At 41.7% G+C, this 12,470-nt stretch overlaps 1 protein-coding gene across 4 annotated transcripts in view; it reads left to right on the top strand.

Annotated features, from left to right (window-relative positions):
* Window positions 1–12,470, top strand: part of kcnh2b (potassium voltage-gated channel, subfamily H (eag-related), member 2b) — a 378,618-nt gene that overhangs the window by 348,325 nt on the left and 17,823 nt on the right. For all 4 annotated transcript variants that reach the window (XM_039789964.1, XM_039789962.1, XM_039789965.1 and 1 more), the window contains one exon: window positions 10,824–11,023. In XM_039789964.1, the coding sequence (XP_039645898.1) occupies window positions 10,824–11,023 (200 nt within the window). The remainder of the gene's footprint in view (window positions 1–10,823; window positions 11,024–12,470) is intronic.

Raw genomic sequence — 12,470 nt, 5'->3', positions numbered from 1 at the left:
CATCTGTGCGCTAGGGCTGTTGGAACAAATTCTAATTGCTATTCAAATGTGATTTTTTTTTGTAAATAGGTTGGCTAACGTAAGTTAATCTCCCTCTTCTCATTTCTGATGAACAATAAGTTACAGGGAGTGAGAAACACAAGGCATTGTGAGTTAACATTACGTACCGAGTAACGTTAGTACAACATCATGGAGCCAATGTTATGTACCGAGTAACGTTGGTACAGGGGGGGGTGACGGAAGATGTACGGGAAATAGTTTTAGTTTAAAATCAACATCATTCATATATTACTTTCAAATAGCTGTATTCTCAGTAATGTGACAATCTGCAAGAAAAAGGTTTCTTATAAATCATTAAAATAGAAGTGACAGCACTGTTTGGCTTAGTTATTAATGTTGTTAGCATCGTAGCTAACACTATTGTTACTTAGTTTATGACAAATCGTTTCAGCTGTGCTTTCTAACATGATGTCATTGTGCTAACCGAGCAACGTTAGCCTTTACAACAGAGCCACTTCACTACACTTGTTAGATAATTTTTCATTCCAGAGTTCTCTGTTGATTTGTGTTTGTCGCTGTGTGCTCGTGGTGGAAAATAATGTAAACAAAGAGCAGCGTGCCAGAAATGCAATGCGCCGTGACGTAGATCACCTTCAAGGCCAGGCTGATGTTGGAAGACAGAATGTGTAACAAACAACCACATGCTTATAGTGGTATTGACAATGCATAAGCCTGAGTAGTGTAGTATATATTAATAACAGTCTGCATTTGAGCATTAAATATTTTGAATATTATTTGAATTTTAAAAAAGTAACAAATGAAATTTGAAGGGTATTATAGAGGAAGACTGACAGCTCTACTGTGCGCCCATGGGCGTGCTGGTCTTACAGGGAGGTGTGTTCAGGTGCATTCTGTGCGTATTGCTATTTTGGCAGCGGGAAGTGACCGCGAAGAACCAAGAACCAAGAAAAACCTGGTCTAAAGTCAATAACGCAGCATCTCATTGTTATTTTAACAGAGCATTAGTAAAATGCTCCTAGGCTCGTGCACAGCGCACACACACTATGCTTGTTACACACACAGGGACGCACAGCAGCACACACACATGCAGAAGATTACAAATAAAAATATTACAATGTGAAATACTATTATGATATGATCTGCTCACGCGCTTTCACTTCACGCACGAGCCGATCAGTTTCTTCTCCTGAAAATCTCTCGTTCCTGTTTATCAAATCCTCCATCATAACAGCAACGCTCCAAGGTCCTAACGTGCCTGGCTTTTAAAGGGAATGGGAGATGATCTCTGATTGATTTAAAACAGACCTATGATTAATGAAGACACTAAGTACAACCCTTTAGAACCATGCGCACTTTCTCTTCTTTTCCGCCGTCAAACTAGCAAAAGTGCGTACACGCCCTAAACGCACCTGCACCAGGCGATTTATGCCGTGCACTTAGAACGTTAAAATAGGGCCCTAAAACTAGTTCTCAGTCTAAAAAGTGACTAGAAACAAGTAACGGCTCGTTTATAGAATGCATGCGCTTATTATTTTGTGCTGTGTTTATGAAATAAAATTGGAATTAGGCTGTATTGTATTGTAGTTACAGTTATCCAAGGGTAAAATCAAAGACTTGGAAAAACTTATTCAAAAAGCTTTTTTTTGTTGTTGTTGTTTCTCCTCCAGACAGTTTGGCATTTGCTTGGCCAGAAAGTGACCCAAGGCTTGTAAAATATCCATTACTGAAGTACAATATCATGTTGCTCTAAAATGGAAATGTACTATGAAATTGCCATGAGAATTATAAAAGTTATTTAAATTCAATCGGAGATCAATTGTGTCCCTTGTGTGTGACACACACGTGCAAAAATACACACACGCACATGCACGCACGCACACACACACACACACACACACACACACACACACACACACACACACACACACACACACAGCAGTTTTAGTGGGTGATGTAGAAAGTGATGGGAGCTGACAGAGGTTCAGAGGTTAGCAGGATCCAACTTGACAACAGGACAAAACAGAGAGGCTCATGAAGGATATGACAGAAAACACTCTGTCCTCTACAGACAAAACCCTTTAAGATCAGTCAAACTCCTGCCGGATCTCTTCTCCAGAGGACTGACCTCATGCCAACAACAGTTGTATAAACGGAATTATTCTTAAGTCATAGGCAGTGTTGTAATGTAACAAAGTACAAATACTTCACTGCTGTACTTAAAGCTACATTGTGTAAGAATTACTCCCATCTAGCGTTGAGATCATATATCGCAATCAACTCTCTCTCACCACGCAGTATTGGAGCTACGGTAGCCTTCACGCTTCAAAAAGCGAAGGTGTACAAAAGGCCGTCTATCAGCTGTCATTGTTGGAGTTCATGTGTTCTCTTAATACATCCATGAGTTCATGTCAGAGAGTGGCGCGGACACCACGAGCAGGCACGCCGCACACCACCCGACGGAAAGAAGAGAGAAAGAAAAGGAGAGAAAGAAAAGGAGACTGCAGCGGTCCGGAGGATAATTAGCTAGTTGGGATTTGGTGTGTGCCTCCAAAGCAGCTCCAATGTTCACTCTTTTTCCGGTCTCTTGTTCTTTTCAATATCCGCTTTCTTTTTCTGGGCGAAGAAGAAAAATATTTGGATTTTGAATACCTGTGGTCCTCCATGTTTCCTTCTTCAAACTTCTTCAAACTGCGCATGTGCAAGATGACACGTATGCCATGACGTAGGCGCAGATGATAATGCTGCGTTCATGCCACCTCGTCGGTGGCAGTCTGTCAGTACCCGATCCGTAATAACGCATGCGCAGAAAGGATCATGCAGGCAGAACGGACAGCTAGATTCAGTCTAAAATAACGTTAAGTCAAACATAATGGGGAAAGCAGGCTACAGCTAAATTAAGACTTTACAGTAATAACAATAAAGACAAGTATTGAGTGATTGTATTTTAAATGAGCACAAGTAAAGTAGAACTGACGTAACAGCTGTTATATATGTTAACGTTTATTTTCAAGTTTTATTTTGAGGGTCTTTTAAAGTTTACATGCTGTCTCAGCTAGCGGATAGCCGAATTAGCTGTTAGCTAAACTAACGTTAGCTTAACTGTGGAGGCTAATGGCAGACCGCTACAATCAGCTAGCGGTTAGCCAAATTAACCGTTAGCTAAACTAACGTTAGCTTCCCGGTGGAGGCTAACGGCAGACCGCTATAATCACCTAGCGGTCCGCCGAATTAGCTATTAGCTAACTAACGTTAGCTGGAGGCTAGTGTGGGAACAGATTGAGTAGTGTCGTAAATCCTCGTACCACAGCGCATGCGTGAACATCTTGCGCATGCGCAGAACGGATCGTGCAGGTGGAAGCGGTGCCGTTATTCCGAGGTGGTGGTGGCATGAACGCAGCATTATCATCTGCGCCTACGTCATGGCATACGTGTCATCTTGCACATGCGCAGAACGGATCGTGCCGGTGGAACGGATCGGGTACTGACACCGGGAAGCGACGATACCCATTAGCAGCAGCTGTAAGTCGAAAACGCGAAAGGCAGAGCAGTATAGCCTGTATGTCCCTTACCGGCTAATGTATTTCAAGATGGTGCATCATTATGGAGCGTCTACCCATATATGTCAATGCGTCTACCCCAGTTCATGCAAGCGCAAATGTAAAATTCCAATCTAATAGGAATACTTGGAATTGATGGTGGTGGTCAATATTCATGAAAAAGGACAAGTTTGTGAAGGGCAATACAGATTTTGATAATGAACAACTAAACACGTTACACACTGGGACTTTAAGTAGAATTTTCACGTATCTGTACTTTACTTCGTTATATATAGGGGTACATATGCTGTATATATATATATATATATATATATATATATAGAGGGGTGGCAGTAGCTCAGTCAGTAGGGAGTTGGGTTGGGTTGCTGGTCAAGTCCCCATACAGACCAAAGTATGATGTTGGACTGTTAGCTGGAGAGGTGCCAGTTCACCTCCTGGGCACTTCCAAGGTGCTCTTGAGCAAGGCACCGAACCCCCAACTGCTCAGGGCGACTTTCCATGGGCAGCCCCCTCACACTGACATCTCTCCATTAGTGCATGGCACTGAGCATGTGTGTGTAATTCAGGTCTGTGTTTAATGTGTATAATAACAACAACAGAGTGAAAACATTGTAATTTCCCTTGCGGGATTAATAAATTATAAATTATTATTTATTTCCAGAAACTTTTACTTTTACTCCACTACATTTCCCCTAAGCCTCTTTGTTACTTGTTACTACAAAACATAATGTGTTACACTGGAAAAAAACTGGTTTGGTGAAATATTGCTCCTAAATTGCAAAGATAATGCACGCTCCATTCCAGTTGGTGACCTAATGCTAAGCGGCAAAAACCACAACCATAGGCCAAAACTAAAGAAGAAGCATAATGACTGATAGTGTCATGGAAACACCTGGTGCAGGCTCTGCCGTCATGGTAACAGACGATGACCACCCCAACGACGTGATGAAGAACACCTTTGGCCATAAAGTTCATAATTAAAGTTTTTTTTTTACTTTTACTTCTAATACTTAAGTACATTTAATATCAGAAAATGACTTTTGATACTTGAAGGAACACTTCAACATTAGTTGAAATAGGGTTATTCACCGTCTCCTCTATATTTATATAGATGCATGATATAGTGCATGCATTGTCTTAGTCCTGCAGCGCAGCCACCGCTAGCTTAGCTTAGCGTAGTGAATGGAATCCTTTGTTGTTAGCATGTCTTGTGGCCTGCCTATTCACAACGAGTACAAAGAGCAATACAGATTAAGACTAGACCATTTCCTAGGCAGATGTTGACTAGGGACTATACTGGGGCGAAGCACTGGCCGAGCATTGCTACCAGGACATTAAAGCTTTAATACTTTAATATGCGATCATGTTTTGTTTTTTTACTTTTTTAAATTTGACTTATTTAACTTATGTAACTGTATTTGCAGCAACGATTAGAATTAAACTTCAATTGGCTGTTAAACCTATTATATGTTTCAAGTTTATTTTTTTAAGTCTTTCTTAAAAGTTAGGTTCACATTTTTTCAAGTCAGACAAACAATACTCACATGCTTGAATGTACACTGATAATGACTTAGATATTTTAAACTATTTGTTCTTATATTCTATCCTATTATTATTAATAAATGTATATTGTATTCTTTTACATGTATATTCTGTATGTGTGATGTGTGTCTGATATTTTTGCTGCTGCATCACCGGAATTTCCCATTTTTTTGGGATCAATAAAAATCTATCTATCTATATAGTTTTGGATGCTGTAATCATTCTTCCTGTGTATACTAGCCCTCAGGAGACACTGAATACGTACCAAAGTTGCAGTCTTTTTACTAGGAAAATATTTTTCTAAATGTTCCTCAACCAACAAGCTAACCTGTAGAAGGCATTTGAATAAAGACAGACAAAGATTGGGGATTCAGTCCTGCATCACTTACATTGAAATTACGTCAGGTAGGGGTCTTTTCACTGCCACTATGAACAGGAGGAACAATTAAAGCAGCCAAAAACTCTTTCATCATTATGGGCACGTGAGTGTTGTATTAAAAAAGACTTGAAAATAATGTGAACGATTCCTTTAATATAATACATAGGGCCCTATCTTGCACCCAGCGCAATTGCCTTTGTACACCGACGCATGTATCATTCCTATTTTGCACCCGACGCACAGCGGACTTTTCCCTCCACAGACGCACGTCGGTAAATTAGGGAATGAATTTGCTCCTGGGGGCGGTTCAGCGAAAAGAGGAGGCGTGTTCCGGCGCTAACATTCCCTGGTGCTATTTTGCAGTTTCAGAAAACAATTCCGCCACTGATCAGGAAAAACCTGGTCTAAAGTCAGTGGCGCTAGTCTAAAGTCAGTAGCGCGTTATTCAGATGCTATTTTAGGGACGAATGCTTGGCCATAATGTAGCGTGTGCACAACGCGCATACACTTCTCTCATCTAAATGGATGCAGCAGTTCCCATTTTTGCAAACCATACATAATTATAAAGAAAAATATTACTGAAAATGCGCTTCAGGTGTTTGGATAGAACAGGAGGCACTTTACAGTACAGTCCTCAAAAAGTTGCAGCATTCTTTGTGGCTTGTTGTGTTTTACACAACATTTCCATGAATCATGGATGTGTTGATGACATAAATGAGGAAATATTAGAGGACTTAAGGAGACGTGATGTTGAACTACGGCGGGATCTGGTCCGGGAGTAATGCGCGATGTGCTCCTGGTGGAGCGGGTGGACGGAGATGGAGTGGGGGGAGGAGGAAGGGGCACAACAGGAGCAGGTGGTGCTTTTGGAGGTACGCTCCATGGCTGCAGCAATCCTCTCCAGACTAGAGGAGACGCGCCCGAGGGGCCGCAGCAACATCGCCACCCGGACGAGACGGGCATTTATTACTTTGCCGCATCTCGCATCGGCAGCTCCCGCTGGCGTGCACCAGGCAAATCCGCCGTCATAATAGCAGTCCGCCATGGAACAAGTGCGCCTGCTCTTAAAGGGGTGATAGAATGCAAAACCGATTTTACCCTGTCATAGTTGAATAACGACAGTTCGGTGGGTAAATAGGACATACATAGAAGCTCAAAGTCCCACTGACACCCCTTTCCTATGAAAATCTCATATTTTGAAACTGCCGCTGAAAACGGGTGAATCCCAACAAAGCTGAGTTGCTTACGCAAGCATCTCAAAATCCGGAACCTTAAGAGAACAGTCATGCCCCAACATTTACATAGGCTACACAACTGACCTGAGATCAGGTAGTCTTCTGAATCTAGCTAGGTCACGCAGATCTCTGCTATTCCATTACAAAATTCACTTCTGAAACTTTTTTATGCGAGAAATCAACCATATAAAGCTCAAATATGGGCCGCTTTACGAAAAAGGATGGCTAATTGCAAATTTTCTCCTACTGTGTGTCGGAGTTTAGTGCCGGTGTTGGTGCTGCCTGGGTTGCTACATCGCCGCCCTTACCGCAGTGTCAGCGAGCTTGTTACGCCCGCAATCTTTTACCGCAGCCCGCAGGTTCCAGTAAATCTTATAATGGGTATGTGTGTTGAGTTATTTAAACAAACAATCGGGGAAATCAAGCCTCTTTGGCTGCGAGTCTCATTGTTAGAGCCGCGGTGAGATGGAGTCCATCAATGAGAGCTAGCTAGCCTCCTCCTAACTCTGACATTCACAAAAATACATTCAATTGAAATCCGAAATCGGACAAGTGTTAGCTAAGCTTTGTAAGACCTTGAGGAACCTGTAATATTCATGCCGTGACGAAATTCAAACTGTAAATATACTTTAGTTATGCGAAGTGAGCAAGCTGCGATATTTCCCCATTGTAATGAATGGGACATATAGCAAGCAGCCGCTCGTCCTACAAAGACGCTGCCTTGTTTCATAAAAATGCCTTAAAATCAAATCCGGACACAACGGTTAGCTTTATAAGACATTGGGGAATGATGTTATATAAGTGGCGTGACGAATTCAAACTGTAAATATAATTTAGTAATGGCGACAGTGTAGCTAGCTAGCTGCGGTGTTTCCCCATTGTAATGAATGGGACATATAGCAAGCAGCTGCTGGTCCTACAAAGACACCTCGCGTTCATAAAAATGCCTTAAAATCAAATCGGACACAACGGTTAGCTTTATAAGACATTGGGGAATGATGTTATATAAGTGGCGCGAAATTCAAACTGTAAATATAATTTAGTTATGGCGACAGTGTAGCTAGCTAGCTGCGGTATTTCCCCATTGTAATGAATGGGACACATAATAAGCAACTGCTGGTCCTACAAAGACGCCTGCGCGTTCATAAAAATGCCTTAAAATCAAATCGGACACAACAGTTAGCTTTATAAGACATTGGGGAATGATGTTATATAAGTGGCGTGACGAAATTCAAACTAAATATAATTTAGTTATGGCGACAGTGTAGCTAGCTAGCTGCGGTATTTCCCCATTGTAATGAATGGGACATATTGCAAGCAGCTGCTCGGTCCTACAAAGACGCCTCACGTTCATAAAAATGCCTTAAAATCAAAGTGGCGTGCGCAATTCAAACCGTAAATATATTATAGTTATGCCGGCAGCTGGCCGCGGAGCCCCGTAAGTGCAGTATCCACAAAGGGTGCACTTTGCCTATGGAGCCTCGGAGCAGGCTGCCGCTTTCTCGTCAGACTGTGTGGAGCTCCTAAAGTCCGACACATCTTACCAAATTTGCAATTAGCCATCAAATTTTGTAAACCGCGTCCATATTCAGCTTTATATAGTTGATTTCTCGCTTAAAAGTCTCAGAAGTGAATTTGGTAATGAAACATTGCAGTGTCTGGAATATGAGATTCTGTCGCTTCTCTAATGTATGTGTATTGGGGATTCGCTCAACCAATCAACGGCGCGTCTCTATAATGTGCGTTATGGCAAGTTCAACGCCACCAATCAGCGTGCAGCTCATCTAAATATTCATGACCATACCATATTTGGAAGAAAAGCTCTTGTTACAAATAGGGCCAAAACACAGGGATGCATAAGGGCCAATAAAATATCAACCAGGCCATTTTCAGCCCAACCAATGTTACATACCCCATTAGGAGACCATAAGGAACAGTGTGAAATACCCTATATAATCATTCTATCACCCCTTTAAAGGGAATGAGAGATGACGCTCTGATTGGTTATTTTCACGTTACGCCCAAACCACCAAGCTACTTCAGACCAACCCATTTTAGATTTGCGTCGGGCGCAAGAGTCATTTATCCCACCGGTATAATAGCAACAGCGCCCGAGATCCGCCCACAAAGCTACTTGCGTTTTGCGTTTCATACTTGCGTTTCAGATCGTTAAAATAGGGCCCTTTGTCTGTGTAATCGTTTGTCCTGTCCATACTGGCCGTATATATAGTTCTTCCAAATGCAACTTCAATGTAGGAGGTGGGGTGACAGATTTCAAATTCCGGTAACACTTTACTTGAAGGTATCGACATAATCGTGACATGACACTGTCATAACTATGACATGACACTGCCATGAATGTGTCATAAACGTTATAAACAAGTCATAAACGTTCATGACTTCTGTCATTAAGGGCCATTCGGTTTTTGTCATGACAAGTTGACATTGTTTAGGTTGTCTTGATTATGACAACTTGACATTAATCAAAGTGACATTACCAGAAGTTGTCTTGGTCATGACAAGTTGACATTAAATTTGTTTGGGATGTCTTTGTAATGACAACTTGACATTAACCAGGATGACATTACCAGAAGATGTCCTTGTCATGACAACTTGACATAATATCATCCTTTTTAATGTCAAGTTGTCTTAATAAGGACACTCCAAAGGACACCTGGTTAATGTCAAGTTGTCATTACAAAGACATCCCAAACAAATTTAATGTCAACTTGTCATGACCAAGACAACTTCTGGTAATGTCACTTTGATTAATGTCAAGTCATCATAATCAAGACAACCCAAACAATGTCAACTTGTCATGACAAAAACCGAATGACACTTAATGACAGAAGTCAAACATTTATGACTTGTTTATAAGGTTTAGGACACGTTCATGACAGTGTCTTGTCCTAGTTATGACAGTGTCATGTCACGATTATGTTGATACCTTCAATTAAAGTGTTACCCAAATTCCAGTAAGGGTTAGGGTTAGTGCTAAAAATGCTTTCTAAAGTTCAGTGAAGGCTAATATAAGGCTCCAGCAGGCTGAGTTGTCCAAAGCTGTCTTTTTAGTATGAAATTCCCTCTTTGTGTTCCCACAGAAAGTGCTGCCTTTCTTGGCCTGGGTGGAGGGATAGTAACACAGAGTATTGATTTAAGTCAAACTTGTAAAAAGAAAAATAGAGATATTTCAATGATTTTCAGACACTATTTGACTGAAAGCTAGTCCCTGTACAGTAAGTGACCTTTTTTGGAAGTTGTAGCGGATCAGGCCTTTGTGAGAGAGCACTGTTACATATTATATAGTCTATGTATCATGTTCATATGTCACTCACTGGTGTATTCTGTAATGCAAAAAGGCAAATTAGGCTGTTTAATCTAATCAAAGCTTGGAAATGTGACTTAATGACATTAACTTTATTTGTATAGCACTTTTTCAAGCACTTTGTCTAAAGATAAAATCATACAATAAATAACTTAGTAAGAAATAAAGTAAGTTCAAATGAAATGATACAGTCCAGGAAATATAAAAGAATGCAAGTCAGTTAAAAGCCAGTTTAAAAAGTGGTATTTTAACTGATGTAGAAAAGAGAATACAGAAATAGCAGTGCAGATTGCCAGAGGTGGTGTGTTCCACAGTTCTGGAGCCACAACTCACCTTTGGTTACATACAGACTTAGACACTCTGACTCCAGCTTCAGTGAGTCTTATGTCATCGTTTTTTTTTTAACACAGCTCTGATTCATGCTAAAATCCTTCTCCATTATTATACCATCAGCTGTCTGAACTTCCTCTGTCTATTCTTTTCTCTTCATCTTTTCCTTGCCCTTCTCCACTTATCGTATTTATATCAAACATATCACCCAAGGGGGTCGAGCTAATAATATATTTCTTTTCAGATGGCGAAGACAGTCAGCCAGAAATATGTCAGGTCATATCAGTGTATCAAACCCGTGTGTCCTTGTGCTTTATGTTAATGTCTACGTTCTTCTCTCCCTCTCTGCCTACTTCCCTTGTTTACTCCTTCCTCACACTTCCAAATGCTCCCTCATGTCTCACCCTCACCCTCTCCCTGTCTCCCACCTCCAGCCCTGATGTACGCCAGCATCTTTGGGAATGTGTCAGCCATCATCCAGCGGCTGTACTCGGGGACGGCCCGCTACCACACCCAGATGCTGAGAGTCAGGGAGTTCATCCGCTTCCACCAGATCCCCAACCCACTCAGGCAGAGGCTGGAGGAGTACTTCCAGCACGCCTGGTCCTACACCAACGGCATCGACATGAATGCTGTGAGTACTGCTCCTCGTGCACTCAAACAGGGTGTTTGGCATGAATACGCACATGTACGCAGAAAAGGCTAGTCTAGTATTTTGAGCCTGCGTTGTACGTTAATAGGATGATGTGAAGACTTTGTCTCAGCATGCATGGTCCGACACCATCAGAGAAAATAGGAATGATGTGAGTATCATAAGTGATATGCACACACACACACACACACACACACACACACACACGTTACACTTGCAAATAGACAGGTTAAAGTATGTGTAGTCTCGCATTGCCAGACCCTCCTCCACAGCGCTGCGGAAGAGGGTCTGGCTAGTCCACACAGCATTCCGGGATGGGAGAACAACGTGCTCTGGTTTATTGTCATTTCTTTAAACCAATGACAATGGTCTTAGCGCCGCACGGAGCCCCAGTGCCTCTGCTAAATAGCCTCTGGAGGGAACTTCTTTTAGTGGAACATGTGTACGTTCAAAAGTAGTTTTAGTCGTGCAACAGAAAACTCAGATTGGACAGATAGCTGTCTCAACGGAATTTACGGCGGCAACGGAGCAATCCCGGAAGTGGAACGTCGTGTATATAGACTAAATTATTTGCGCCATGCATGGACCTACATCAGTTTGTTCACATGCATGAAGGCTAAAACACTCTTTTAACATACAACTTGAAACACACACACACACACAGAAATCCACGGACACAGTGTGAGTCATACATGTCAATGGACACAAACGCACCATGCATGCTGACACAGACACGCTGATTGATGGAGTGCTTTTAACATGCCTGTTGTATACCATCAACCTCAACCTGAACTCTGAATATGAGAGTGCTTCTCCCACACACACACACACACACACACACACACACACACACACACACACACACACACACACACACACACAAACACTATAATTATGAACATGTCACACACTTAAGAACCACTGATGCAAGCATTTAATGCAGCACATGAGTCAGTGGATGTCATCTTTACTAAATTTACAGCGACATGTTTTCACTGCATTGTAACCTTTTTCATAGTCTCAGCTCAAAAAGGACTCTAACTAAAAACATCTCTGCTCATAGCTTCAGAAAGCCTTTCCAGCATCCAAATGCCTTCGTAGCATAATCGGCACCTCATTGTTGTCGGTGAAGGCTTATACAAACATAAAGGGCGAGGTCCCTGTATATACATACTTCCATCGCTGAAATCCTGTTTCATTTCTGTAGAATAAGTGAGCCATTGAAGAAGAGAGGGAACAAATTGGACTAACATCCGTTGGGATGTGTTTTAGGTGTAAGCCCCCTTCTCTTACCCTGTTATGTTGCTCTCTTAAAGGCCCAGTAAGGTAGATTCTTGTAATTATGATTGGGTTGAGTAGACCCTTTCTGTCTGTCTGTCTCCACAACTGACTGAGTCAGCTGCAACTTCCTTTATTCATGAGGATGGAG

The sequence above is a fragment of the Perca fluviatilis genome, chromosome 22, assembly GCF_010015445.1.
Source record: "Perca fluviatilis chromosome 22, GENO_Pfluv_1.0, whole genome shotgun sequence".
Lineage (NCBI taxonomy): Eukaryota > Metazoa > Chordata > Actinopteri > Perciformes > Percidae > Perca > Perca fluviatilis.
Note: the sequence above shows the minus strand (reverse complement) of the source record. Positions and strands in the feature narration are given on the sequence as shown.